Source organism: Equus przewalskii, chromosome 3 (assembly GCF_037783145.1).
Source record: "Equus przewalskii isolate Varuska chromosome 3, EquPr2, whole genome shotgun sequence".
NCBI lineage: Eukaryota > Metazoa > Chordata > Mammalia > Perissodactyla > Equidae > Equus > Equus przewalskii.
In genome coordinates, this window is record NC_091833.1 from 21,860,099 (window position 1) to 21,887,978 (window position 27,880).

Sequence of the window (27,880 nt, forward strand, 5' to 3'; positions counted from 1 at the left end):
GTTTCATTCTAGCAAATGAATTGATCTAGGAGAGACCTGGGTAGAAGTTTTCAAGCAGTGACTTCTGGCAGATTGTCGTTTTCTGAGGGAGGGTGCTCCTCTCCAAGCAAAGATCCCTTATTTGGGCCTTTACAAGTTGATGAGGTACAACTAGGACACTAAAGAAGGAACCGATGCTGACTTTGTGAGGGTCCATCCCCACCACCGTAACAAAGATAATCCAGTCCCAATGGCTATTGAAACTGAGCTTACCTTTTCTAAACTCAAGTAGACACCTTTCCTCATACATGGCATTTTCTAAAGAAGATACAGTATTTAGACTAGGTGCTGGGTACTTTTGCCAGCAGAATCCAGTTTGTCAAACTTAAAATTCTATCCCAGACAGCAGTCAGCTGCACTTAGGAATATGTGCACAGAAATAGCTGCCTTAAGGTCCATAGCACCAAAAAACTCACGTTTGAGAGAAGAGATAATCCATCTTTTTATTTATTCCCCAGAGCCAAGATGAGATAATAAAACCCATTGATGGAAATCCAGAATTAAGGTGATATGAGACCACAAGTCAATAGTGGTCAAGACTAGAGCAAAATGACTACTCTCTGGCAGTTTGTGTGGCTGCCAAACCATGGAGGGAGACAAGAGCTGAGGTCATTTCTAAAAACCTTCTGTGATGGTACAGAACAAGCACAGAACTTTCCTTAGCCTGCACCAGAGGTTGTGTACAGTTTAGATAATTATAGATCGTGTGGTCCAGAAGGAAGTGCCCTAGTTAAGCAGTAGTCAGAAAAATAACTATGCCAGGAATGTGGACTTCTTCCAATATCATAAAAAGGAAGCGTGGACTCCTCTCTGACCTCCACAGGTTCAAGGCTATTTAATAGTGTTAACTGACCCCTGACCAAACTAGGGTTAATTCCTACAAGGCGGGCTAAAATAGTTCTGTTCTGAAAAATAAAACAAATTTAATAAGCTTGTCACAAAGGACTGGACATTTAAAAGAAAGTATTTAATTGAGCCAAATGCCTTTCTCTCACAGAGCTCCATATTGAAGTCTTACTTGGAATGCTTCAAAATGGTTGCACACTCAATGTGTGTCAAAGATTATGCTGAGCACTTTACATGGATTATCTCATTTAATTTTTACAACAAACTATGAGTTAATACAAACTCAGAAGTTAAGACACCTGGATTTAAAATTGTGCACTGCCATTTAATAGCTGTCTAACTTTGGGCAAGTTACTAACCTCTGCCCACCCACAAAATAGAAATAGTAGTACTAGCAACAAATGATTGTTAATATATAATGCAGTTGGGATAGTTTGTGGCACATACTAAGTGCTCAATAAATGTATCTGAGTCACTATCATGTATCTGAGTGTTTCACCTCTTACTAGTGGCAAGTTTCCTAAGTTAGAAGCAGTAACAATGATTGGAGCTGACTTATTCCAGCAATTTCTGACAGTATTCCTGAGGAAAGTAAAGAACTGGAGAAAAGGCCAACAGTGAGAACATCTACAGGTCCTTGTGGTGGTTGATTGTGCTAGTATCCAAATCTACAGGTAGACTTCTGGGTCTCTGAAATACATACCAACAGAATATGCAGACCTGCTACAGGACTAGCTTCACAATCTGCCCCGACTCCACCACACGTAGATGGGCACCATTTGCTCTCTATTACAAGCTCTCCCAGGAAGGGTTTTATCCCCCACCCAACAGCCACCATCTAAGGCTGGGATAGGAAGAAGGCGCAAACACCAAAAGGAAAAGCTAGTAGTTTATATAGATAGATATATAGATATATAGATATTGATATATATTGTGTTTACATAGTCCACAAGTTAAATGCAGGTATCCATAAGAGCATTAACAATAAAAATACAATCTGTGTGTAGCCAAGTACAGAGACTTAAAATGGTAAAACAGCAAAAAGGATCTCACAAAAGTACAAATATACAGTACAAATTGATTTATTTAAAACAGTTACAAAAAAGCACAACAAAATAGAGATTATCCTTAGAATTATTAATGCTTTGTTAAAGATCAGGTAGGATTAGAGGGTAAGAAGTGGTATTGGGTGGGGGGAGCACCTGACTAGTTCTAAGGCTTTAGATACAATGCAGTTGATTACATATTAATTCAGCCATTACATACTGGGGATAGTAGTTGGGGGATCAGTTATTTATCTACAGGGAACTCCTACGCAAATCAGATCCATCCAGCCCTCCCCAGTGCAGTCCTTCTTTACTCCTCAGGACCCTAAAGCCACCTGGATGACAACGTTCCCATCCTCCTTTCTCCACCCCATTCTCTATCAATATATTCTTCCCTCCCCTAAGGTGCTGTGCAAGCTGAGAGCAGTCTGCTCTCTGCAGCTGGAACATATACTGTTTTGGCTACAGGGATCCTGTGTGACTAGGAAGGTTGTGGGGGACAGCCCTCTTTTTAATACTTCAAGTTTGCCACGAGTACAGTCAGTTTCTTCCCCAACACAAGATTCTCTTGAATGTGAGTATCAAGCAAATGAGGGATGAACCCTGTCTTTAGCAACACCAGCAATGCACTAACCACTCACAGCTCAGAACTACGTGCAAACTCCCTGTCCAGGGAGTGGGTGTAAAACCACTGTGTCATCAGCTCTCTCTCTCTGAAGAACCTCAGTCCCCATGACAGTCAAAGACAGAAATAAATGCTTGCGAGTTTGACAATAGGTAAAGGCACATGGGCTGCTGCCACACACACTGCAGACAGGAACCCAATTTGAGGCCATCTTCACTGCTGAGCGTTTGCAGTAGAATGGCTTTGGGATCACACAGACTTTGAGTTTGCAATCTACCGGGGGAGGATCTAGGCTTAACAGGAAAACTAATAAAGAAACCTTAGTGTGAAAAGTGCATTTATTACTATCGTTCCTGCTGGGGAGGCTCAGCAGGACAAACCGCACCACCTCTCCTCCTTCCGCCCCAGGCACTATGCATAGTCTGCAGGTAAGGAGAGAATGCAGTCAACTCTAGCATCTTGAGGGCCAGTGTCATCCTAGGCCCAGACCAGGCTTATGGCCCAAAGATAGGTCCTAGAGTTGAAAGAGTAACTGACAGCTACAAAGACCCAGATGCTTATTTTATTATTGCATAATGTGGGAGGCCTTCCCTACCCCAGGGAAGCTGGAGGGTGAAGGCTTCCTAGCAAAGGGCTAATAGATTCCTGGTCAACATCCAACCTAGCATGGTTCAGCTCTTCAACTGTAGTGTACACTTTTTTCCCATCTGGAAAGTACTGTAGCTTCAATGTGGTTGAGTAAACTTAGCCCTAGGAGACCAAGAAGTCTCCCTAAAACTTTACTTTGCTTTTAAGAATGTGACCTAATCTCCCATGGCCAATTAATTGGGTTATCTTTACTCCAGTGGACCCAGGCTCTTTCCCAGTCAACCCATGTCCACCCTTCATCTCCAGTGTGATCACTCAACTCTTCAACATGCCTGCTTGTTGCAGGTTTAAACCATACCACCACCCTGTGCATCTCCTATGATGTCCACTGGTAAAAATAAAACTGCCCCACTTATGGGGCTATTATTTAGTCAAACTCCAAGCCCTCTTCCAACCCCAGAATCCACATAACTGGAGCCAGATGAATCTCCCTGGGATGCTGACACAGGCCCTAATCTGGTTCCCCATCATTTATTTTTTAAAACAGGATACAAGATATCACAAAGGAAAGAAGTTAATACACAGAAAACCCCACTAATGGGACCTGCTTGTTTCTCCCTCAAGACAGTCAGATATTTGGAGCCAAAGGGCTCCCAACAAGCACTGAAGCCAGTTCCCTTTGGATTCACCAGCCCACCAGCAGCATTTCATACTATCCCTATTCAACATGACTTTGCTATAAAGTAACACTTGCACATGTAAGAAGGGACAGGATGCCTGGATTTCATCTACATAGCCAAAGACATGGAAGGACAGGGAGCTATAAAGGGCAGCAGGCAGGACAGTGAGCAGACAGCAGCAGTGGCAAAGCAGCACAGACCAAAGCCCTTGGTGTTAAGACCAACTGGGACCAAGAGTGTGGAAGGGTCAGTCCAGATCTGCTGGGGCCCCTTCCCATTGGGTACAAGTGCTCAGCTCTGAACTCCCAGGTCCCCTTCCCCTGTTCTCCCCCTCCCTCGTGTACACTAATCTTGATGGGGATGATCTAAGACTTGGTTGTATTACCTGTCCTTTACCTGGTTCCCCTACTCCCAAATTGGTATAGGCATTTCCGTTTAGTGCCAGAGTCAGCATTTCTCCTTTCTATCCCCAAACTCTGGAAATGTCCTACCAATGACAAGGAACTGGCTCTGGCCTTCCTCAATTGCCCATTCCCCAAAAGCTGACAGGTTCCCACAAAAATGCTCACTTTCTCAAATCCACTCTTAGGTCTCTTGTGACCTTATGAAATTCCTAAGGAAGAATGGACACACCGTTAAGTTACTCATTTCTCATGGCTGGAAGAAAAGACTGAACCAGAGGGGAAAGGTAAGGGGAATGCCACAAGCTCTAACTAAGATTTAGAGCACAGAGCTTCTTTTCCTGGGAGACCATACTTTACAAGACACCTCTGCAGTTCAGCAAAATCAAGTATTACTATATTATGTATGCATGGCACGGTATTAGGGGAGCTACTGGTATTGCTTCACCAGCAAGAGACAGAAGAGGAAGGAACAGCAGCAGAAAAGTCAGGGCCCAACTTGCCAAGGTTCACAAGATTTTCTCTTTCCAGGATTAAGTGGAAGTTACCAGGCTGGGAAGTGGAGGGTTATTTGATTTAAACTACTTGGCCTGTATCTGGTTAGATATATGTTTGCTCCCATAAGGAAGAAGCTCAGTTGGTGTCCCTGGACATTTCTTGAGTGTCTACTGTGTGCATGTCACTATATTCAGTTGATAAGCCTTCCTATGAGGAAGGATGTTTCTGAGAAACCCGTGCAAACAATAATCCCTAGGAATGAGTTGCTATGAACAGCAAGAGATGAGGCCTTCTCCTGGGGCTGTCATCTGAGAGGTTTCCTCAAGACTCAGCCCCACAGGCCCCCACTGTAGGAAACAGGCCAGATAAAGCAGCATTAGAGAGAATGGGGGACAGAGAAAGGAAAGGACATGATCCCAACTGTGTACAAGGTTGAGTGTTCACCAGACAGGGTTGGTGTTTGGTTCTGAGGTGAACCAGAGACTTAAGTACTTGTGGTCAGGTCAGCAGCTTCCTTGGGATGGGCCTCCAAAAGCTGACTGGCCAGGTAACTGCTCTCAAGGAATGAAACAGTGGGGTGTAAGGCTTGTAGCAAACAAGCCAGTCTCAGTCACTTTGTTCCCCCAGGAGAACAACCTTTAGCACCTGAACACTAAGAATGACTCCATTCTCAGAACTCCCCCTCCCCTCAGGAGGTAGGTAAGATTATTTATCCCCATTTGGCAGCTGGGGAGGAAGTGAAAGAGCAAGAGGTCACAAGACCTGCCTGAAGTCTTTGACAGAGCAGAGATCAGACCTCAGAGGTTTGGAACTCCTGAGGACAGGACAGGCCTCGGCCAGTCCACCTCTAAAGGAAATGCCAGGATCATACCCTGGGAGAAGCCTCACCACAGAACTGAGTGGACAATACCCTGAGTTGCTTCAAGAGTCTAAAGACCCCAAAAAACAAACAAAAAACCCACCCACCCACCTGGAAGCTAGTAGGGGAGCCTAATTCTCAATACCCAGTGGAATCCCACAGTTCAAGCTGATGCTAAAAGTTGTGAAGAGAAAGTGGGTTTAAGACACACAGAGGGGCAAATGCAACTAAGATTGAAAATACTCTTTGCAGAGGAATATTCCACTACAAAGTAAAATCTAGGAAACTTCAGGTGTTAAAATTTTATCAAGACTATCCTAGAACCTTAGAGCTGGCTGTGGGAGGAGATGGCTTGGAGAAGCCTGAATGCTGGGAGAGGAAGTGGAATAAGATGGAAAGGGCTGTGTAAAAACACCAGGATGGGTATTGCCCAGCCAGTTGTATTTGCCCTGACTCAGGGCATAGTTCCCTTCTTGTTTCTCCACCAAGCTGTTCAGCTACAGAAGAGGAGACGACATGATTCTGAGTTTTTAAAAATAGAGAATATAACTGAAGGGGAAACCAGAGAGACCCCTACCCAGCAAAAACTAGAGGTCTTGGTCAGAGTGGACAAAACCAATTTTGCACAAGGGGAAAGGCAGTGCAGCTACAAATTAGGTCCAGGTCAAGACACCATGCAGAGCAGTGAGGGCAGCAGAAGGAAGGGAGCAGTGCAGGCACTTAGGCACAACATAGACAGAGGAGGGGTGGAGGGGCCTGGGGAAAAGGATCCACTGGTTCTTTGAAAAGTCACCATCACCAACTAGAGACTCAGTACAATTTCAAAGCGGGTCTGGCATGCTGAGTAGGAGCTGTGTCGGGCCAGCTACCTTTCCAGAAGCCCTGCCTAGAGCCCGGTCAGCCTGGCCATCAGGTCTTTCTCCCAAAGTCCTCCAACTGGGTGCTCACCAAGGCAGTACTTCACTCTGAAGCCTGGAGGGGCTTCTCTCTCTCCTGGTGCTAGAAGCCTTGTGGCAGGAATGGTGGGGAGAGATAGGAAACAGCTGAAGCAGAGGATCAAGCAGAGTCCTGTAGATGAGTGCTCCTCCCCCACAAACTCAGCCAGAGACATCTGGAACAAAATTACCCTTTAAAGTGCACAGCTCTCAAAAAGAGTTCTGGGTGGGAACCCTCTTATTTCCAACCATGGGGCCTCCTGCCCTCTCACCACAAAAAAGAAAGGAAAAGAAACTTCAGACAGCTGAACTGCTACTATAAGCTGTGGATCATCGTTTTTGGCTCTTTCTTTGCTCCCTCCCTCTGCCACCTGCTCCCAAAGCCTGACTTTCCCCTTGCAGGAGCTAGGGATGAGGAGGAAAGAACAGGGAGGCCCTGATATTTGGAATGTTTCTTATCCTGCATGCACCCCCTTACCTCCTTGGCCCAGGCCTGCTGCTCCCCATCACAGCACCCTCTAGCACTGTCCTGAAAGGATGCCATGGGGTAATGAGCAACAGACCCTGTCTTGGGAGGCTGCCTTCATGCCTCCTCTTTCCCCCCAGTCTCACTGCCAAGAGAGCCATTCCCTGCTCGGCATGTGCAAATCCTCTGCCTGTTCACGGTGAGGCCCAGCTTTGGGGTAAAGCCCCAGTCCTGGTCTGGGAGAGAGGTTCATTTTCCTGCATTGGAACGCCCTTCGATGGAAAGCTTTACCTCCTGTGGAATGAAAGAGGGACGGAGCAGTGCAGCCCGTGCCTCCTCCCCTTGCATGCTGTATCTTTGGAAGCTTGGGGCTGGCCAGCAGGCCTGAGAACCAGGCTCCGGCTGTGAGGGCTCTACCATTCGGGAGCCCTCACCTGACGGCTGGCTCTTCCCCTCACTGTCACATTGCTCTCTGGGTCCCAAGACTGTCCTCTCAGGTCTTTCTCGGGGGGGACCCAGCTGGCCTGGGGGAGCACAGCTGGCCTGAGAAACTGAGTTACTGTTCAAGCTCTGTAAACTGATAGAGATGCAGACATCTCCCACCTGTAGCCGATGGCAGGGTAGAGAAAAGAGCTGTGCAGTCCGTCCAGGGCTGCAGGAGGACCAACCCTGGCCATATACAAAAAAGGGGTGCTCGGGGGGCACCTCGATGCTCACTTTGCTCTGCTGCTCACCAACCACGAAATGCAGCATGACAAATCCAGGCCACTGGCTTTCTTGAATGTCCACAACTGTGCTAGAGTCAATCTTCAGCCCCCCGCTCACTTCGGCACTGCGCACAAAATCCTGGGTCTGGAGGTCCTCCACCCGCTTCAGCTCCCCGGTAGCCAGCTGGATGATGGCGCCTTTCATGAAATGGGAGGGCAAGTGGGAGGAGGTAATGGGGGGTGGTGTTGGCTCCTTGTCTGCGAAGGTGGCTCTGGCCTGCATGTCCAAACTTGATGCCACCAGGATCTCCGAGCCCATGGGCAGCAGGCCTGGGTCAGTTCCAGCGGGCACCAAGTTGCCATTGGCTACAACCATTGCTTTGGGTAAAGGTCTATGTTTCACTGGTTCCTGATGGGATTGAGGGTAGAACCCTCGGGCCTGATTTTTCTCGGCCATCTCTGCTGGGTTCCTGGCTGACCCTCGCCCCTCACTCTGATGGTCAGGGGTATGATGGGACAGGTTGAGGGGGCTGGGCTCATCCTTCCTCTGAGCTGCCACCACACGATAGTCCTGAGAAGCTAAAGTGCCAACCACCCGCTGAACCTCAAGGTCGGTGTCTGGGGTCCCTCGGTGTGCCGGCACTGCCACCTCCACCCGCGCAGTCTGAGAACCTGAAAACAACTGTCCATCCACCACACAATCTACCACTGGCATCAATCCCTGGCCTTCGCCCTTGCTGTTGGGGGAGTCCAGGGCTTCACTTTCCCGTCTTATTAAATTTCGCTCTCGCTGTCTCTGTCCGTTGGCAGGGGCTGCTTCCAGAGTAGACTGGCCCTCTTGAGGGGTAAGAACTGTGCTGGCACCTGCTGGAGCGGTTTCATGCAAGGTGTACCCAGCAGGTAGCCTGGACATCTGATAATAAATGGGCATCCGGCCTGGAGCGAGGTCCAGTGGCTGAGTACTTGAGTGATGTGGCAACTGTCCAGGTGGGGAGGTGGCAGAGGGGACTTTGTTGAATGAGTGGGCCGGGGATGAAGCCTGTGGGGGAGGAGTGGCTCCTTCTGCCAGGAGTGAGGCATATGGCACAAAGTGTGGAAGGTGAGAGGTGGCGAGGTTGGCAGAAGGAGAAAGGAGGGGACTTGGTAGGAAATTAGGTGGCACAGCATAGGGAAGGCTATAAGGAGACCCGATAAACTGTAGAGAGGTGGATGGGAGCTGAGCATAGTGGATTGGGGGATAGTGGATTCCTGGATGTTGAATCAGAGAAGACGCTACATTAAATGTGGGGGGCAAGGGGCTCATGTTTACCACGGATGGGAGGCCAGTTGGGGAGAAGGTGGCAGGTGGCACAGCCACCTTATACAGCATGCCATACTGGTCCACTGTCAGACCAGTGATGGCCTCAGCGCCATCACCCCCCAGGCTGACTCTGGCTCCTGCCTGGCTCTGCCCGGCCACTACAACCCCTCGGGACCATTCAGAAGCATCACTGGAGGGTGTGTGGTTAGTTGAGCAGCTGGTAGTTCTCCCCATATCCTCGCTGGTCACAGGGAGGTCTCGTTTCTTTGGTGGAAGGCATTCCTGACTCCTCTCATGAACAGGTTTCATATTGCTTTGTGGTGTTCCTGGAGCCTGGAAGGGGTCGGCCTGCTCCTTGGGGCATCAGAAGGGGCTTCTCTGTGGCTCCCCTGCACCCCTCTCTGCTGCTGGCTGGGGTGCCCACATCTGCTAGGGAACAAATCAGAGGCAAAGAAAAGTAACCTAGGGGTGAACCAAGTCAAACGAAATAGCAGCAACTGTGCGCATGGAGGAAGACGTAACAAAGGAGACCACTGGAAAAAAAGAGGTATGAGAAAGGGGCACGCAAGGATGTTACCCCCTCATTCATCCAGCCTAGGACATGAAAGAAACAGTCAGGGAAACCACAAAGAGCTACAAAAACAAGCATTCAACGATGCATAAATAACCTGTGGGCTCTACAACCCCAGAGAAACCAACAGCTTCATGATTAGTCATGCCTCTGATGGGGATCTTGACTTTTCTCAGCCTTCTCCCCCAAGGGGGATTTGAACACATGGTCTTTGCTGCTGGCTCTTTTTCCTAAGTTTCTCCTTTCACCACCAAAGACTACTGTGCTATCTTCTTTCCTAAAGTATGCCCTCATCCTCGCTTCCTGTCCCCAGCCTAATTTGAGTTATGATCTCATCTATCCCCACTCCCCCGGCCCCAGGCCTAGATAAACTCACCTTTGCCTTATATCACCGCTACCTCAAGGACCCAGGTGTCAATAAGTCCTGAGGGTGCTTGTGTCTTTTTTTTTTCCAACCTTGTTTCCCAAACATGTTATGGAAATTAGTATCTTCTTTGCCCCATAATATACTACATTCAACTTGGGCCCTATGGAGACAGTGATTGTACTGGTGTGTTCTACAATTTATTTGTTTCTCTTCCACCCCAAAGAACAACAAAACACTTCTCACCTCATGTATACTTCTTGTTCCCTAGTCTGGCAAGACTTCTTTTCTTCTCACTAACCACCTTCAATTTGCCTTCTTCATTCATTCTCTTTCTTTTTTCCTTTGTGTTTTCTTTTGCCAATGGCTCCTTTTCCATTGTAGGTCTCCTCTAGGAAACCACTTCCTAAAATTCTGGTTCCATTCCTCCAAACATACCTGTTTATTACTATCTTAGGGTCTATATGATTCATAAGATAGTTTTCTCTCCCCTTTCTCTTACTGTCACCTTTCATACTTGTTTTGCCCACTGTCATAAAGTATCTTTTTGGTCTGAACATGTCAATGCATATAAACTTTGTCACCTATTTCTTCCAATCAAGCTCCAGTTCTTTGAATCAGAAAAGAGACTTCTATACTCCATTCTATTTTTCCACTGTTGAATCCTGGATGTTTTTCTGCAACAATGTATCCAAAGCGCCTGTATTACCTGAGCTTCCAGTGGTGCTTCTGAGCAGCTGTAATAAGAAGCAGTGTCCTCCCCCCTGGCTTGAAAGCCTAGAAGACAGAAATAGGAATAAAGTAAGCAGCAGCCTAGCCCCTGAGCCTCTCCAGGGTCGTGAAGAAAGGTAATTTCAAAGCCGGAAAGACATCAAAGCCCAGGAGTCCCTGCCTTGTCTTCTTCCCCAGAGGTGACAGCACATATGTCCAGAGTGCCCAGGCAACTGAATAGAGAAAAAGTCATCTCTTAAGCTCTAATTTGTAGGAAGACATCCCCGGAAAAAATTTTCCATGTGTTGAACTTCATTGTTTTCCTTAATATCATATTCTTCATTTTCTACCTGTACCCATCCCACAAAGGTTAAATTTACTTCGGATCTCAATTTCAGGTAAATGTACAAATAAAAGTGGAAGACTCAACATTGTTCCCATCCGAACAAGGAGAAGCTAGAAAAATCAACTTCACAGATTTCACTTTTATTCAGGGCCGATGAAAACACATGTGGAGGTTATTTAAATGAGAAAAGCAGCACTAGAGGGAAAAGAACAATTATTTATGTTTCTAGGGCAGAAAAAGAGGTCAAGGGGGAGTCACTCAGGGGGAAACCTTATTAACAGATTTTCAGGGTAAAAAATTGGGCTCATGTGTATGTCAACTTTTCTGAGTGACAATTTGGTACCAAGTACTGAATCAGGTGTGACAGAAAGTGAAAACATTGCTTTGGTCCTCACGTAGTTAACAATGGAACAAAATTCACGGTAAACTATCAATATGCGAACATACGCATGCCAGAAACATCAAGCACTGAAGAATGGAGCCTTAATTTCTGAAAACAGAAAGTAGTACTGATTAATACTCTGAGAAACTACCCACTGTCCTGATCAGGTCCTAAAAAACCACTGCAAGCCTCAAACCAAACTGAAAGCAATATTTCTCTCTTAAGATTGGCAAGGTGTGGAACGAGCCCTGATGGCCTAAAGTTCAGCACACGCCAATTCGGTAGCTGGGTTCGGCTCCAGGAGCCATGCTGTGGCAGCAGCTCACATAGAAGAACTAAAAGGACTTACAACTAGAATATACAACTATGTACTAGGGCTTTGAGGAGGGGGAAAAAAGATTGGCAAAGTGTGGATGTACAAAAAAAGGTGAAGAGATGGGAAAATAAGGCGGAAGACAAATTCTTAGTTACATAAACAAATTACACAGCGGGCAGAAGTCTTGCATGCCTTCTCTGCCTGAATTCCAGTACCTGAAAAGCAGTTATCTTTCTCCTTCATTCCCAACAGAAATTGGGGTCACACTTTCAATCCCAGAATGATCCTTGCTCCCTGCACCTAAAACATTAAAGAAAACCTGCTTCTAGGTCACTGAGGGGTTAGCCAAACAGAGGCTAATAAAAGGACTGACAGAGGCAAGAGGTCTGAGGGAATGACAACAAAGAGCCAAGCTTGTGTACTAGGTTCCCACAACACAAAACACATTTGGAAATCTGAAACCTCGGCCTCTGAAGGGGCTCAATGAGGATTTCTCAAGGGGAAGACGCATTGTGACCCCAACCGAACTAAGGAGGAAGGGGGACCATTCGCAGAGCTGCCAACGCTGTCAGCAGAGCCCGGAATCAAGAAGCTAAACACAGCCCGAGACCTGAATTCGCTGAGGGCGAGACGTGCACCTGCCAGAAAGACAGGAGCTTGGAAGAGACTAGAGCTTATGGCTTCCCATGATCCGAAATCCTTGCTCCAACAAGGGTAGGGCTGGAAATTGGGAATTCTGCGTTGAAAGGGTGGGAGTTGACCCTTCAAGCAGAGGGGCAGGGGCGAGGCCCCGCAGGCGATGCTTCCTTGTTTGGGGGCCTCTTCCCGCCCCGAGGACTCGGACACTCCGGCCCGCGGAGACACAGTCGCGGGGACGCCGGGGCCTGAGGCCGCCTTCTGGGCCTGGCCAGAGAGAAGCGCGCGGGGGTCTAGGCGCGGCCACTTTCGCTCCCTCGGTCCGCGGTTCTCGGGCCCCGGTCCGGCGGAGCAACGGGCTCAGGGGGGCCACTTCCTCTGGAGCTCCGAGCCCAGGCCTTCTTGGCCTCCGTGAGGTCGGTCAGCGGCCCCCACTCCCGGCGACACTCACCGGCCCATCTCACGGCGCTCCTCGGGCTCCTCTCGCTCGTCCCGGAGCCGCTGCAACCACGGCCGCCGCCATCCCCGGCCCCGGAGCCGCCCCACACCCAGCGCCCCCAACCGGGCGCCCAGAGATGGCGTCAAGCACGTCCCGCCCCCGGCGCGGGAAAATTGCGTCACAGCCTGGGCCAGAGAGCGACGCCCAACAGTACCCCGGAGGGGAGGGCGCTAGCCAACCGCCCCTCTCGCCCAGCGCTGTCTCCAGTGGCAAAACTAACTCCTCCTTCGAGGCCGGGTCACGGGAAGAGGGTTGGGCCCGGCCCCCTCACCCTGAACCCACAATGACTCCGCAATCTCTCTAGTAAATTCTGGGGGTTCCCAGACAGATCCTTGGGGCGTGGCCATCAGAGACCCTCATTTCCTGGTCTTCCCGGGCCTGACTTGTGAAGCCTCTCCTTGGGAACCTCGGGAACCGGGAGGCAACCCGGGCCCAAGAGATTAAGGACATGCCTGGACATCCAGAGTGGAGATGGGAGCTCTTTAAGAGTTGAGGGGCCTCTGAGGGGCGTGATAATGGACCAGAGCCAGGATCTAGGGGAAGGTGAAGCAAATAGTAGGAGCCTTGAAAGTCTGTGAGGAATGAGAGGAAGGGGCTTGGCAAAGTGGGAAGCAGCTTGGTTTAGTGGGAAGAGAGCTTGACTACTCAATGAAATATTAGGTCACCATTCATTGCCAACTAACTAGTCGACTTCATAGTAATATTAACATCTGATTAACGTAAGTGGAGAAAAAATTAACACCAGATGAATCTGTGCTTTGATTACATCTATGTAAAAAAGTAGTTTTGCATACAAATACAAACTAAACCGAGAAAAATAGGTTTAACTATTGGAGAGACTGGATTCGGAGTGGATTTTTCTCCTTTCCATTTCTGCAAACTTGTCCAATAACAATTCATTTTCTTTTTTTTATTTTTTTTCCTCTTCTCCCCAAAGCCCCCCAGTACACAGCTGTACATTCTAGCTGTGAGTGCCTCTGGCTGTGCTATGTGGGACGCTGCCCAAGCACGGCCCATGAGCGGTGCCATGTCAGGGCCCAGGATGGAAACCAGAGAAACCCTGGTCCACTGAAGCGGGATGCACGAACTTACCCACTGGCCCTGGGGCAGCGCCAATAACAATTGATTTTCATTTGAGTTAGAAAGTATTGGCTGGGCTATGATCCCTACTCTGTGGCTATCTGACCTTAGGAAAGTCATTTTACTACTAGACTTGGGTTCCCACTTCTGCAAAATGAGGAGCTTGAACTAGATGGAGTGGGAGCAAATGTAGATAAGAGAGCTCTTTAAAGATTTTAAGTGAAAAAATAAGTGAACGTGCACAGTGTGATATCATGTATTTAAAGTTAAAAGACATAAATTACAGTTGCATGTATTTCTGTGTCTGTACAGAAAAGGAGTAGAGGATATGCAACAACGGGTTAACTTTGGCTATCTCCGGAGAAGAAAATGGAATTTGGTCGTGGCCAAAAGAAAGAAAAGGGACTTATTGTTTGAATTTTTTATGAGAATATTTTCTTAGAATATTAAAATGAGTAAGTTAAAATACTAATAAAGTATATGATCTTTAAGATTCTTCCTAGGGAAGACCATTTTCTTTTCTCACCTGGGTGGGCACAAAGGATCATCAAAATTATTGAACACCACACACACACACCTTGCACCAGTGGGTAAAACATAGTGAAGCTACTGATCTGTTGCCATCTAAATCAGCAGAGGGCTTTGCTTCGTGAATGTTAATATTATTCATAACAGTCATTTTGTCTCTCAGTTTGGCCAAGAAGGAAGTCCCGTGGTTGCTCAGTGATTCCGTTTTAGCACTAACTGGCATTCTGGTTTCTAGTTCATTCCTTAGCTTACTAAACTGGCATTAAAACTGTCAAGATAGAGACCCTTGGACCATCCAGGTGTAGTTAAGGATAGTCAGTTTCTCCCAGATCAAGATACACTCTCAGAGAGCTGGTTTTTCAGACAAAGTGGAAAGAGCAGACACAGGTAGATGCAAGCAAAAAAGTTTTTTGGCTAACAGCCATTAACATAATTATGTGATGCAAAAGCATGTCTGATTAAAAAAACAGGATGTTCTGATTGGTGAAACACAGGTGATTTCCTGGTTTGGTGCTGTAGTCTCAAAAGGGTGGGTCATATCCCTGCTGAATCATCTTGTAGAGCTCTTTACTCCAAGAAGTCTTCATTTCTTTGGTGGTACGTATTGACGGTAGGAAGCTCCATAGTGACAGTTTGACAGGAATATTAGTGATAAGTAAACTAATGTAGTTTTCATTTATTGAAAAAGAAATTTTTTTTTGAGGAAGATTAGCCCTGAGCTAACACCCACCACCAATCCTCCTCTTTTTTGCTGAGGAAGATTGGCCCTGACCAAGTTTTGTTTTGTTTCTTTTATTTCCACAGAGTTTTAAGAACTGATGAAGTGAAAGGAGATTTTGAAAGGTATTTGGGACATTTGGGGACTGAAAAGTTAAACTTCAATCTGTTTTGTCCACCTGTTCCCTTTCCCTGGATTCCTATTGAATTCCTCTGATGTGTGTAGATTGAATGTGTGTGATGGGAGAGCTTGAGCTCCTGTGCTGGAAGGAAGACAACAACAACAACGACAACAACAAAACCCTGCCGTGCTGGTTATTGTTCACCCTCAGGAGGCATGAGTTTCAAACCAGCTCTCCGTGTTGTCTAGATCCTTGTCAGTAATTTTTTGAGACCTGTAGTACGGGCAGGGGAAGCTCAGACAACTATTCCAACTCTTTTTGATGTTAAGGGATCAAACCAGAGAGAAGTGCTGGTAACTTGGGAAACCATATGTGTCATAACAAGAGGAGTAGGTGGCTTTTTTTATAATGTCACATGTTCCTGCTTGTATGCTTCTGCATGTGAAGGTGTCATTTTAGGAACGGAACTTTATCTTTTGATGCCAGTGGCAGAAATAACTAATTCCAGCATACACTGAAATTATAGAAATACATAGCAGATTTAACTTTCCCTAGAAACCTGTTGGTGCCTGGTATTAGATTATTTTTCAAGACCTTTTCTAGATGTCCAAATGTAGAAATGTGAAATTTTCAAGCTTCTGTTTTATCTACTTCTTTGAACAATTCTGTGTCCTCATTTCCATATGCTTTTAATGTTATTTGACCTCTCTAGATTTCGATGGGGATTTCCCCTTCAAATTCACTAATATTTTATCTAGAAGAAGGTCTTACAATTTCCCATGAGTGACTGATATGTCCTTTGGGGAGGGAACTCTCCCTCTGTTGTATACTTCCTCAGACACTTGCCAAAGACTTTCATTTTTGTCAGAAACTTCCTGCAGAACTCTCAAAAGTTTCAGTAAAAAACACTAACAATTGGAATAAACTGAAGGAAACCTAACCATTATTTTAATTGCAAGAGTCATATCTGGGAAATTGGTCCACAGAGAAGCAAGTGCATTCAGGACGTTACTGAGCAGCCAGGAATTCCTTACATGGGGCTTCTTGAATGAATAAAGTAGATGTGGAAAAATGAGGGCTCCTGTGACACTGATATCTCTTTCTCTGGGAAACTTGCTCAGCAAGGTGATTTGCAAGCTGCCGTGCCTTGTGGTGAAATCATGTTCAGCTCTCCTTTCAAAGCTGATCGCCTTCGGGTCAACTTGCAACTGGTTGTCAACCGCCTAAAACTCCTGGAAAAAAAGAAAAGTGAGTAAATACTCCAGGCAACATAGCAAGCTGCCTCTCAGATCACTGTGCAATTCGCCCACCACCCTGGGTGATATATCTCCTAAGACTTTACTTACTAACTTTGGAATTTAAAGGGATGTTTCTGAGTTGTAGGAATGTGGGAATGATTAGTATAGTGATCAAATCATTTAAAAGTTTCCAAAGGCTTAAAAGTCCATATTACTGGACTTCTCTCCACCAAGGCAGAGGATTTTATCTAGTCAAGCCTTTTCAAATGTGCTATAGCTATTAAGTTTGAGCTCTCAGGCAAATTTTTCTGGAAGAACCCTTCCAGAAAAGCCTTCCTCACCTTTTTTCCAACACACACACACAAAATGCTATTTCTTCTATCAGGTGACAGCTCAAGCAGTATTACACCCATGAGTAGGGGTAGTGACTGACACATGTTGTCTTCTTTCTTTAAGTTCAACTTATTTTCTGTTGCCTTTTGCTCTTTCCTCATTCCAGAGGGTCACATGAGCCATTAACCCCTCAATAAACTGCAAAACTGATGATCTCTGATTATGAGGAAGGTTCAGGTGAAACAAGTATTGCATGTAAATACAGTTTTCTGAGTGCTCTGTAAACAGCACTATTTACTATTGAATTGCCATAATCTATTGGTAGAGAAGCAGCTGTTACTCAAACTTCCAAAATGACTTTTGGGCATTCTTTAGCCAAATCTTGCAGAGGGAGTTTGGATATTACTCAGATAACAGAGGCCTAAGGAAAGCAGCCAAAACAAATGGAACGTAGGCGAACCTAGTGTTACCCATTATTTTACCATGAACAATGAGGATGACAATGATGGTGCACACAGAACTTGTGAATTTTAAACTGCATGCTCATGTGCTATTTGATCCTGACAATCCAGTGATACATATTATTATCCAGATAAATTTTATCCTCTTCTTACAAAGGAGGACATTTAAATGTGGAATGCCTGAATGATTTGAGATAAATGAGGTGAATTAGCCCTGTCTTACCTAAATTTATTTCTTTTTAAAAAGACGTAATAATCCTGACCTTCTGTCACTTCAGGGTTCTATTTGTAACACAAATTCTAACCTGAGCACACAGTAAATATGTGCCTAGATTAATATTGGTGGAATAGCAGTTTAGCGTTTATCAGAAACAAGTCTAGTTCTACTGTGATTTCTTTTCCCTGTGATGTCCAGGGCAAAGAACATTTTCCTACTTTGGGCTTAACTAAGCACCCTTCCAAGAACTGAGTTTTGCGTTTATTTCAGATTCAAATGCAGTCTCATGTCAAGATTTGTTTACAATGACAGAGTAGCTCTGTCTATTCACCATTAGATGGTGGGCATCATTTTTAGGGTATAGTGGATAGACAGGGTATATAATTTGGAGGCTCAGGTTTTCCTGACTTTTGAAGAGCCTAATTCCCCAGGCTCGGTCATGAATTGGTAACACAAGATGGTAAGATTTTACGTATCATGGTGGTTTGGCCTGGGACAGGTTACGTTTGTTACTTCAACATGACTCTACTTGTTTATTTTATGACACACTGTGGTGAAAAAGCATAGGAGTTTGCAGGCTGAAGATTTGGGCTTGAGTTCCAATTCAACCTGTCACTCCTAGTCATGTGACCACAGACAAGCCATTTAACCTCTCAGAATCTCAATTTCCTCAGCTGTAAAATGCAAATAACGTACAAACTTCACGCAGGTGTTCAGGGATCAAATGGAACTTTATATATGAAAACATTTTTTAATGCAGAACACTTCGTGCATTCTCCTTTTTCAAATAACTAATATTTTTATTACAATTCACTATGGAACATTTTATTTATTTATTTAATTTATTTTTTTGAGGAAGATTAGCCCTGAGCTAACTACTACCAGTCCTCCTCTTTTTGCTGAGGAAGACTGGCCCTGAGCTAACATCCGTGCCCATCTTCCTCTACTTTATATGTGGGACGCCTACCACAGCATGGCTTTTGCCAAGCCTCGCCAAATCCGCACCCAGGATCCGAACTGGCGAACCCCAGGCCACTGAGAAGCGGAACTTGCGCACTTAACCAACTGCTGCACCACCAGGCCAGCCCCATATGGAATATTTTAGAACATAAAGTTTAGCTGACAGGATAAAATAAAGATCACCTGTCGAAGCACCGCCTAGAGCAGTGGTTCTCAACCTGTAACAGCTGTGAGAATCCAGAGGGCTTGTTGAAACAGATTGCTGGGCTCCACTTCCAGAGCTGCTGGTTCAGTATTTCTGGGGTGAGCCCCAAGAATCTGCATTTCTGTCCAGTTCCCACGTGATGCTGATGTTGCTGATCTAGGGATGGCACTTGAAGAACCACTGATCTCGTTCACTGGTAACTTTGTCTACGCATATATGGTATATCTTGTGGATATTTTTGGGTTTTTAAAAATAAAAACCTTGTTTCACACTATCATGTAACCCACCTTTTTATTCAACAAACTCCTCTTTGCACATTCATTTTTCTGTATGTGTGCTTCGTGCTGCAGCCGAGCAGGCCCAGAAAGCAAGGAAGGAGGTTGCTGACCATCTGGCTGCCGGCAAGGATGAACGAGCTGGGATCCGAGTGGAGCACATTATCCGAGAAGACTACCTCGTGGAGGCCATGGAGATCCTGGAGCTGTACTGTGACCTGCTGCTGGCTCGGTTTGGCTTGATCCAGGCCACAAAGTGAGATCTGTTGAACTTGCGTCATTTCTCAGGCTCAAAGGAGTGTCAGGGCATCCCTGTCACCTAGTGAGGAAGAGGGTGGGCTCTAACTCGTTGAGACTGTATCAAAGAAGTTTGTGTCTAATTTTTCTAGGGAGAACTAGCCCTGCTTGAAGAGAATATGTCACTCCAGAGAGCCATTTTTAGAGCTGAATAGTTGTCTTTCCCTCCCTGAGCTGTAAAGATACAGTATAAACTTGTAGTAGAAAAGTTGGGAAGTACAGATGCAAAAGAATCCATAATCACCAAATCTGGAAATAAGAATTTTGGTATATTCTTTTCAGTCTATATACGTATATCTGTATGTGTATAAACACACACATGTATGTGTGTATATCTATGTTCATATTTACATATATGTACATATAGGTCTATATTCTAATTTCATTTTTAAAAAATCATTTAAGATTATATTTTGAACATGTCCATGGGCTACCTTTGAAGTAGGGAAAACAGGGAGACATAAGCCCTGAATTTCATAATTTCATGCTTTCCTTAGGGAACTGGATTCTGGTCTGGCTGAAGCCATATCTACACTAATCTGGGCAGCTCCTCGCCTCCAGTCAGAGGTGCCTGAGTTGAAAATAGTAAGTTTGAAGAATTTTAACTGCCTGTACAATGAATGTAGGTGAGGATATAACTAGTGTTACTCATTCAGAATTGTAGGATTATTTGGGGAATCCTTTCTTCTCTTAAAGGTTAACCAAAAAGTATTTTGTTCTGTTAGTCTTTAAGTGAAAAATGAATACTTTTTTCATGGCAATGGTGGGAAAACAAAATTTACCTAAAAAAATAAAACTTGAAACTGGGTTTGTTTTGCGAGGGAGAGGGGTGCCATAATTTATAGTGCTTAGAATTAAAAGTTTTCAGTTTCACATTTATCAGATATTTAAAAACAGGGCAAAGCACTTGTTATTCTTGTTGTTTTGATGCTAAAAGAACACGATTCCAATGAGGTAAGATGAAAGTGATTTTTGCTCTTTTGGTGTTTCTTTATCTAAAGTAAATTTACCATAACTTCATGAATTTTGCCTTTATTTCTTTCTTGGTGATGGTTTGCTGCAGGTGTCTAACCAGCTGTGTGCAAAGTACAGCCAAGAATATGGTCAACTGTGTCGAACCAATGAGATTGGAACTGTCAGCTCTCGGGTAGTACCATTTCCAGAGACACACATTTTTCTAAACCTCAAGTCTGGGAAAAGCTGAACAAGCTCAGAACATGTAATTTTGTGCAGACTGAAAGATGTTTAGAAATAAGTTTTGCATTGGAATCAGAGCAACTTGGATGAAGATCTTGGACTAGAGAACTCAAATCTTTATCAAAAAGCTAGAGTCAAGAAAACTGAGCTGATTTCTTTAAAAAAATTTTTTTTTTTTGCAAAGGAAGAATCACCCTAAGCTAACATCTGTTGCCAATCTCCCTCTTTTTTTCTTCTTTGTCCCTCCAAAGCCCTGATACATAGTTGTGTATAGTTGTAAGTTCTTCTGGTTCTTCAGTGTGAGCTGCCACCACAGCGTGGCTACTGACAGATGAGTGGTGTGGTTCCATGCCCAGGATCTGAACCTGGGCTGTGGAAGTGGAACAAGCTGAACTTTATCTGCTAGGCCATCAGGGCTGACTCTGAGCTGATTTCTTTATTAAGGAAGTATACATTTTTCCTAAATGTAACTGGCCTAGTAATATGAAAGAAGTTAATGCAACTTTGAAGTTTCAACTTTTGAATATTTCACAGCATGACCACGCATACATAATTCAGGACAGACATTCAGCTGGGACACAGAGATCTGGCTGAAGTGTTTGTTTCAGGCTGGTGGACATTCTCATCATTCAGGGTATACATTCAGACTGGTTAGTGCCTTGCTGTACTGGTTTTTTAATATGTTGAATATCACCTCTGACATAATTCAAGTACTTGTCATAAAATCAGAATTCTTGATTCAAAATATTTTTTCTTATGTTTATTTTGTTCCTCTTATTCTACTTGGTTTGAGATCCCTTCACCCCAGGACAAGGCTATCTTATGATACAATCAGGGCCCTACCTTGTTGTTGCTAAATTATACATCTTTTTTTTTTCTCTTTGCTGAGCAAGATTCGCCCAAAGCTAACACCCATTGCCAATCTTCCTCTTTTTTTGCTTGAGGAAGACTAGCCCTGTGCCAATCTTCCTCTATTTTTTTGTATATGGGACAATGCCACAGTGTGGCTAATGAGTGGAGTAGGTCCACATCTGAGATCCAAACCCACAGACCCGGGCTGCCCAAACAGAGTGTGCAGAACTTTAACCAATCAGCCATGGGTCCAGGCCCATTATACATCTTTTTAAAATCATACATCTGACATTACAGAGACTAGAAAGATGAAGAACAATGATTCAAAGGTGAAAGACTACCTAAACCCTTTTTTGTTTCTTATCTTGTAGGTATGTGTGTGACCAAATTCATTATGTTCTTTATTTTGCAGCTAATGTGTAAATTAAGTGTGAACACTCTACCCCAGGTTCTAGTGGAACAGTACCTGATAGAAATTGCTAAGAACTATAATGTGCCATATAAATCCAAGGCAACCAATATGGTGAGTACTTTCAAGAAGGGAGGATTGACTTAAAGCTGAGATTCTTATTGTGCACCAGAAGATTTTTTCTACTTAGGAATGTGGCTTCCAGAGTAGCTTTTCTACTTAGGAATGTGGCAGGATTGTAAAGCAGGTGACATTTGCACCTTTTCTCTGCCCACATACTTTTCCTAACAGAACTTGACTTCTGCTAACTATCAGATGACCCTTCTAAGTTGTTAACAACAGAGTAGAAAACAAAGATAAAGGCACCTAAAGTGTTATACTCAGAAGTGTATAAAACATTTTTAGTTCTTAAGATCTCAGCTTTGCCACAGGGATATTTTGCATTTTAATAAAGAGCTCTGGAATAGAGGCTACAAAATCCGAAGGCACAAGGCACTGTCATTTAATCTTGGTTAAGAGTATGCGTTCAGTAGTGAAATAACCCATATTCAGAACCTCGCTCCACCATTTATTAACCATGAGACCTCAGGCAAGTGACTTACCCTCTCAAAGACTCAGTTCTCTGAACTTTAAGAAGGGGATAACAATAGTTATTAACAAATATCATAAGTTTTTAAGATGATTAAATGAGCTAATACATACAAGGAAATTAAATGCAATGCTTGGCATGAAGCAAATATAATCAAATTTGGCTTTTTATCATCATCATCATTGTCACGGAGAGTGGATTAATCTTCCAAAAGGTGGTCATGGACTATTTTAGGATGACAGATTTCTCCCTAATGCCTTCCAGTTGCTGGGGCAGCATGTGCCATGTTGGATTGTGGTTAAGGGGCACACTTGTCTTTTCTGATGCTTTGCTCCTGAGGGTTTCCTGATAGGGACTATTTCACTCTTTTTTTCTCTTCCAAAGAGTTACATGGTTTGTTGAAAAATGCCACATTGGAAAAATTTAGACAATATAGAAAGGCACTGTGAAGAAGCAAAAGCCACAGGAAATGCCACCAGTGATGTGCCAAGGACTCAGGCTCTGGACCTCTTTTCTTTCTTCCCTACTCTCTAGGTGATTTCATCCAATATCATGGTTTTCAATTCCATGTTTATGGTGAGGACTTCCACATGTATCTCACTTGCTAAGGCCTCTCGGCTGATATGAGCTCCAGGCTGACAGATCCACTCACCTTCTTGACACGTTTACTACCCTGATCTAACCTCAATCATCTTTTGCCTGGATGATCCTTTTACTGTTTTTCCTGCTTCTACTCCTCTTCTCCGTTAGCTGAAGTTCAATATAGCAGTCAGAGATCCTGTTAGGACCTAAGTCAGATCACATCACTCTTCTTCTTTTAAAGCCCTCCAATGGCTTTTTATTTCACTTAGAATAATAGGCAAAGTCTTTCCTATAACCAACGAGGCTGCCTACACCCACTCTCCCCTCTTCTCTCTGGCCTCATTCCCTCCACTCTCCCCCTTGTTTACTTTGTTGCAGCCACACTGGCCTCCTCGTGCTTCTTCAAACACATATGCTGGTTCTCACCTCAGGACCTTTGTACTTCCGGACACTTTGTTCTCTAGCTATCTGCCTGGTCCCTCCCCCACTTCCTTCAGGTCTGTACTCAAAATGTTTGTTCCCTTCTCTGTGAGGCCCTTCTGGCTACCTTCTCTAAAATGTCAACCTCTTCCCTCTTCTCTGCTTTATATTTTTTCTCTCTCTCTCCTATCTGTATCTAACACACTGTACAGTTCACTTAGTGATCTTGTTTATTATCTGTCTCTCCCACTGGAATATTAGTTCCATGAGGACAGGGAGTTTTGTCTGTTTTGTTCACTGTAGCATCCCTAGTACTGTGCCTGGTTTACATTAAGTGGTCAATAGATTTTGTCAAGTGAATGAATAAATCCAGAGTTTACCACTGCTGAAGTTTGATGAACTTTCCTGTAGACATATCTATGCATATTTACATCTAGCTCTTATTTATTGGTGTACCAGTGTCTGACCTCATAGGTTCTTACAACATAGTCATTGAAAGAGGGAAAAAGATGAAGCACATGGGCCAGAAAACCTGAAGGTGGCCGTACCTGTCATTGACTTAGGCTAGACTCTAAGCTTCACGAGAGCAGGAACCATGTCTCTTTGCTCACCGTTTCTTTCCCTGTGCTTCCAAGAGTGCGTGGCATGTAGTAGGTATGTAATAAACAAATGTGTAATAAATTGAGAACCCAATGTGATTCTTTCCTTCTTACTTCAGGTTGAAAGCCCAGCAGACCTGATCAGTATTGGATTTACCAAGGATGTCAAGAAAGGTGCCCTTGGCAGAGGAGGTGGGACTGTAGCAGGAACTGGTCCTACACTTTGGGCATCGCCAATATCTGTACCAGGGCCCTTACCTGTGCCATCCCCAGCCCCTAGTTTCTCTTCCCTTCCTCCTGAAAGACAGGTCAGTACGGATAGGGAAACTGAATCTGGAATGGGACTACAAATAGTGCTAGAATGTATTTCTAAATGGGCCTTTTGAATGGTAAAATGATCTTTGTGAAGTTTTTTAAGGTTGAGGGGCATATTTGTAATCATTTAGCTGATATTTGATGTGTTTTTATGCTGAACTCATGAGAAAATAGGGCTACAGTCTTTCATCAACCTCCTGACAGTACCATAATATAGATTGCAAAGAACATGTTTATGAGCTGGACAAATTTTAAAGTCTTTAATGTACAGTGGTTTAGACTCATGTTTCAGATTAGATATATTTAATTTATTTGTAGAAAAAACAATTTATTTTTGAAAACAGTATAAAAATCTCATAACTTTGTACACGCAAATTTGGAGAAGTCAAATAAGTGAAAACTAGAGAGCCATAGGCATTAATTTTCTTTACTCCTTGTTCCTTCAGTATGAGGTAAGGAGAAATTGTTCTTTTCTTCTCACTTTGCTAGGTATTTCTGATGCCATGAAGCTCTTTTTTAAGATTTTATATTTCAGACATAGTTTAACTCTGATTTTCCTGGTTGAAATTATCTGTCTGAACCACACCTTGTGTATTGCTCAGCTTCTACTCTTGGAATGCAAGTCCTCTGATTTAAAAATAAAGCAAAGCAAACTTTTTTATGGAAAATTTAAACATATACCAAATTAGAGAGAATAATATAATGAACTTCCATCACTCATTTTCAACAGTTATCAACATACTGCTGCTCTTATTTCATCTATGTCTCTCTTCCTAACACTTTTTTTTGGGGAGGGAGAGAAGGAATTTACAGCAAATCTCAAACATTATATATATAATTTCTCCTGTAAATACTTCAGTGTATAACTCTAACACATACTCTTTGTTTTTATAATATAAAACAGTCATTATGATGCCCAAAACAATGAAAAATAATTCCTTAATATCATATAATACTCAATCCATATTAAATTTCCCTGTCTCAAAAATGAGACATCTCTGCATCTATCCTGATATAGTTATTTTGTTGAAATCAAGATCCAAAAAAATTCACATATTATGTTCGCTTGTTATGTCTCAAATCTTTTAATCTCTAGCACTTCCTTATTCCTGCCTCTCCTTCTTTTCTTGCCAATTATTTGTTGGAGAAAGGGTCCTCTGATTTTATTAAACTGAATCATCTTCCACAACTAGCATCTCCAGACTCAAAGATAAAAGATTTCCTGATTCTTGTATGAGGCTATAGGTGACAGAGGAAGCAAAACCCGTAGTCACTCTAAGGCTCATTTCTAGAAGGCATAAAAAAACTTTAACCTTAAACACGAAGGAAGCTTGACTGTGATAAAATTAATTTTAAGAAATATTTATGGAAAGTTTACTGTGAACAAAATGTGTGTTTAGAATTCAAACCCATTACTTCCCAGTGGTCTTTTTTCTTTCAGAATGCCTCCTATAAGAAGAATGATTTGCTTTCTTCCCTGGTTCCTAGTAAGTATAGGGAATGCTGGTAGAAGTTAGAATTGCTTGAAATTTATTGAAGATATTTCAGTTATAAGACTATTCCCCCATTGGTGAGAGAAGTTTATTAGTGATTTACCAGGGGTACAGTGTGTTCCTTTGTAGTAGCTAACAGTTTTCAAGGTGGATGTGGATCTCAGAGATGTTTAACACAAAAAAATGTTTTTAAACCACTACCACTCTAGATCATCCTGGCACATGTTATGAAAAATTGTGCCTTTTTAAAAAGTCCAAATTGCCCTTGAATAAGACTGTGAACAAAATGTAACCACTACCACCATTTGCATGATGGAGGAATTGTCCAGTTTTCCAGCCATATTATGTGCTGTACTCTCAAAATCAATAATAGCTACTGTCTTTGAGGCTGGGAATTCTTTCTGGAGGACTTTATTGTTGTGACTTGTAATTACATTATTGAAATGAACAGGTCCAGGACTCAACCCCCAAACTTCTCTAAAGCCAGAATCAAGAGCCAAGATTGGTTTTGATAACTTTATACTGCCTGAAGTGCCTGATGTAAAACCTCAAGCAAGCCTATCCATTGACCCTTATGATTCTGAAGAAGTAGACTTTGAAGATCTTGACCGGAGACTTGAAATACTGAAGAAAACCACGTAATTCTTAGTCCTGGATTGAGTATTTGCCTGGGAATCAGAGCTCCTGGGCACAAATTTTAACATGGCCACCCATGTGTGGGTCTGAAGTTTTCTCGTTTACAGTTCCTTCCATTTCTTAAATTCTATGGTTCACTTTCTGTAATAAATGTGTGTGTATGTCTGTGCATACACATATAACTATTCCTGTCCCTTAAAATTGTATAATTCTTAGATGAAGAGTCCTGATCTATAGACTTTTATTAATTGTAGTAAAAAAACTTTTGTTTTCTCCTGGATCCTTATTTCTCTCATAATTATCTCTTTTTCTAGGGAGACAGAATGGAGTGTATTTAAATCTGCCTCTCATGCTTACTAGCTATAAGATTTTTGGTAAATGGTATCTCTTGTCAGACATGCGTGAAAGAGCCTAGAAACTAGAGGCCTAAGTGTCTTTTTTTTTTTTTTAAAGATTTTATTTTATTTTATTTTATTTTTCTCCCCAAAGCCTCCCAGTACATAGTTGTATATTCTTTGTTGTTGTAGCCACCCCTGACACAGGAAGGGTTAATAATCACTGGAAAAATCTTGCCAACAAACTGTGACCCGGAGGTGAGAAGGCCGGTTAGCCAATGACGGGTAAGACCTCCAGGGGGAGGCAACCTAAGACAGGCATCGGCCGCCCGGGGGCACAGATGGAGACACGATATCGGGAGCAGGAGGGGCCATTGCCTAGGAGGCCTTGCATGCTCCAAGAGAAAGTATACGAGCACAGCAATAACATGATAATATCAAAACAGAGGCCAAGGGAGGGCTCCTTGAGAAATCACTAAGAATTCTTGGCATTCGCTAATTACTTCATCCAGAACATTTGTGTATGTTTAACAGATGTAAGCTATGTATATATTGAAATGCTGGTTATAATAAACTCAGAGTGGCCATCAGCCCTCTCCGCATCTATCCTGATGTGTACATTGGATTGCGACACCGACAGTTGTGGGTCCTTCTAGTTGTGGCATGTGGGACGCTGCCTCAGCGTGGTTTGATGAGCAGTGCCATGTCCGCGCCCAGGATTTGAACCAATGAAACACTGGGCCGTCTGCAGTGGAGTGCGCGAACTTAACCACTTGGCCACAGGGCCAGCCCCTAAGTGTCTTTTTTAAAAATAAATATTTGAAAGAATGTGCAAACACTGAGAGTGAATGAGAGAAGTGTTTTCAGGAAATCAGTGGAATCCTGTATAGCAGGGTTCAAATTTAGACTCTGCAATTTATTAGCTGTGGACCTCCTTTTGCTCACCCATAAAATGGGCACAATCATGAAGATTAAAAGAAATAATGTATGTAAAGCTCTTTATCACTTAGTAGGTGCTCAATAAATAACATTTCCTTTTCAGTTTCTATTATTTGCTAAGTTCTAGTGGACTAAATATTAGTGATTCTATGAGACTTGATGAAAGAGAGGGTGAGAAAACAAGATGGCCAAATTAATTATTTTGTTTGTTTGTTTCTTGTGTAACTGGTATTTTTTGTTTGTTTTTCTTTGTAATAGATTTTATT

At 43.6% G+C, this 27,880-nt stretch overlaps 2 protein-coding genes across 13 annotated transcripts; one reads left to right on the forward strand and one right to left on the reverse strand.

Annotated features, from left to right (window-relative positions):
- Window positions 1–1,761: 1,761 nt before the first annotated feature.
- ATXN1L (ataxin 1 like) lies at window positions 1,762–13,023 on the reverse strand. Of its 2 annotated transcripts, none has more exons than XM_008521320.2 (3): window positions 12,768–13,023; window positions 10,635–10,702; window positions 1,762–9,416 (listed from the first exon to the last, which is right to left on the reverse strand). In XM_008521320.2, exon 3 carries the CDS (start codon window positions 9,297–9,299, stop codon window positions 7,233–7,235), a length of 2,067 nt encoding a protein of 688 aa, XP_008519542.1. In that variant the 5' UTR covers window positions 9,300–9,416; window positions 10,635–10,702; window positions 12,768–13,023; the 3' UTR covers window positions 1,762–7,232. The 2 variants fall into 2 exon arrangements, with proteins under 2 accessions (XP_008519542.1, XP_008519543.1); XM_008521321.2 differs by having other exon boundaries at window positions 1,762–9,419; window positions 12,768–12,916.
- Window positions 12,931–27,281, forward strand: LOC103551738 (IST1 homolog). Of its 11 annotated transcripts, none has more exons than XM_070613851.1 (11): window positions 12,931–13,118; window positions 14,208–14,350; window positions 15,228–15,266; window positions 16,384–16,510; window positions 19,027–19,207; window positions 19,746–19,833; window positions 20,312–20,395; window positions 21,710–21,820; window positions 24,016–24,204; window positions 25,653–25,698; window positions 26,156–27,281. In XM_070613851.1, exons 4-11 carry the CDS (start codon window positions 16,423–16,425, stop codon window positions 26,344–26,346), a joined length of 978 nt encoding a protein of 325 aa, XP_070469952.1. In that variant the 5' UTR covers window positions 12,931–13,118; window positions 14,208–14,350; window positions 15,228–15,266; window positions 16,384–16,422; the 3' UTR covers window positions 26,347–27,281. The 11 variants fall into 11 exon arrangements, with proteins under 11 accessions (XP_070469952.1, XP_070469953.1, XP_070469954.1 ...); XM_070613853.1 differs by having other exon boundaries at window positions 12,943–13,358; XM_070613854.1 differs by having other exon boundaries at window positions 12,951–13,534.
- The last annotated feature ends 599 nt before the right edge of the window (window positions 27,282–27,880 follow it).

What these genes read in the sequence shown, in the direction of transcription:
- ATXN1L (XM_008521320.2), bottom strand. Translation starts at nt 9,299, where the DNA reads ATGAAACCTGTTCATGAGAGGAGTCAGGAATGCCTTCCACCAAAGAAA.
- LOC103551738 (XM_070613851.1), top strand. Translation starts at nt 16,423, where the DNA reads ATGTTCAGCTCTCCTTTCAAAGCTGATCGCCTTCGGGTCAACTTGCAA. An exon ending in ACTCCTGGAAAAAAAGAAAA is followed by an intron (nt 16,511 to 19,026) that starts GTGAGTAAATAC and finishes TTCGTGCTGCAG; the next exon opens with CCGAGCAGGCCCAGAAAGCA. An exon ending in CCCTTCCTCCTGAAAGACAG is followed by an intron (nt 24,205 to 25,652) that starts GTCAGTACGGAT and finishes TTTTTCTTTCAG; the next exon opens with AATGCCTCCTATAAGAAGAA.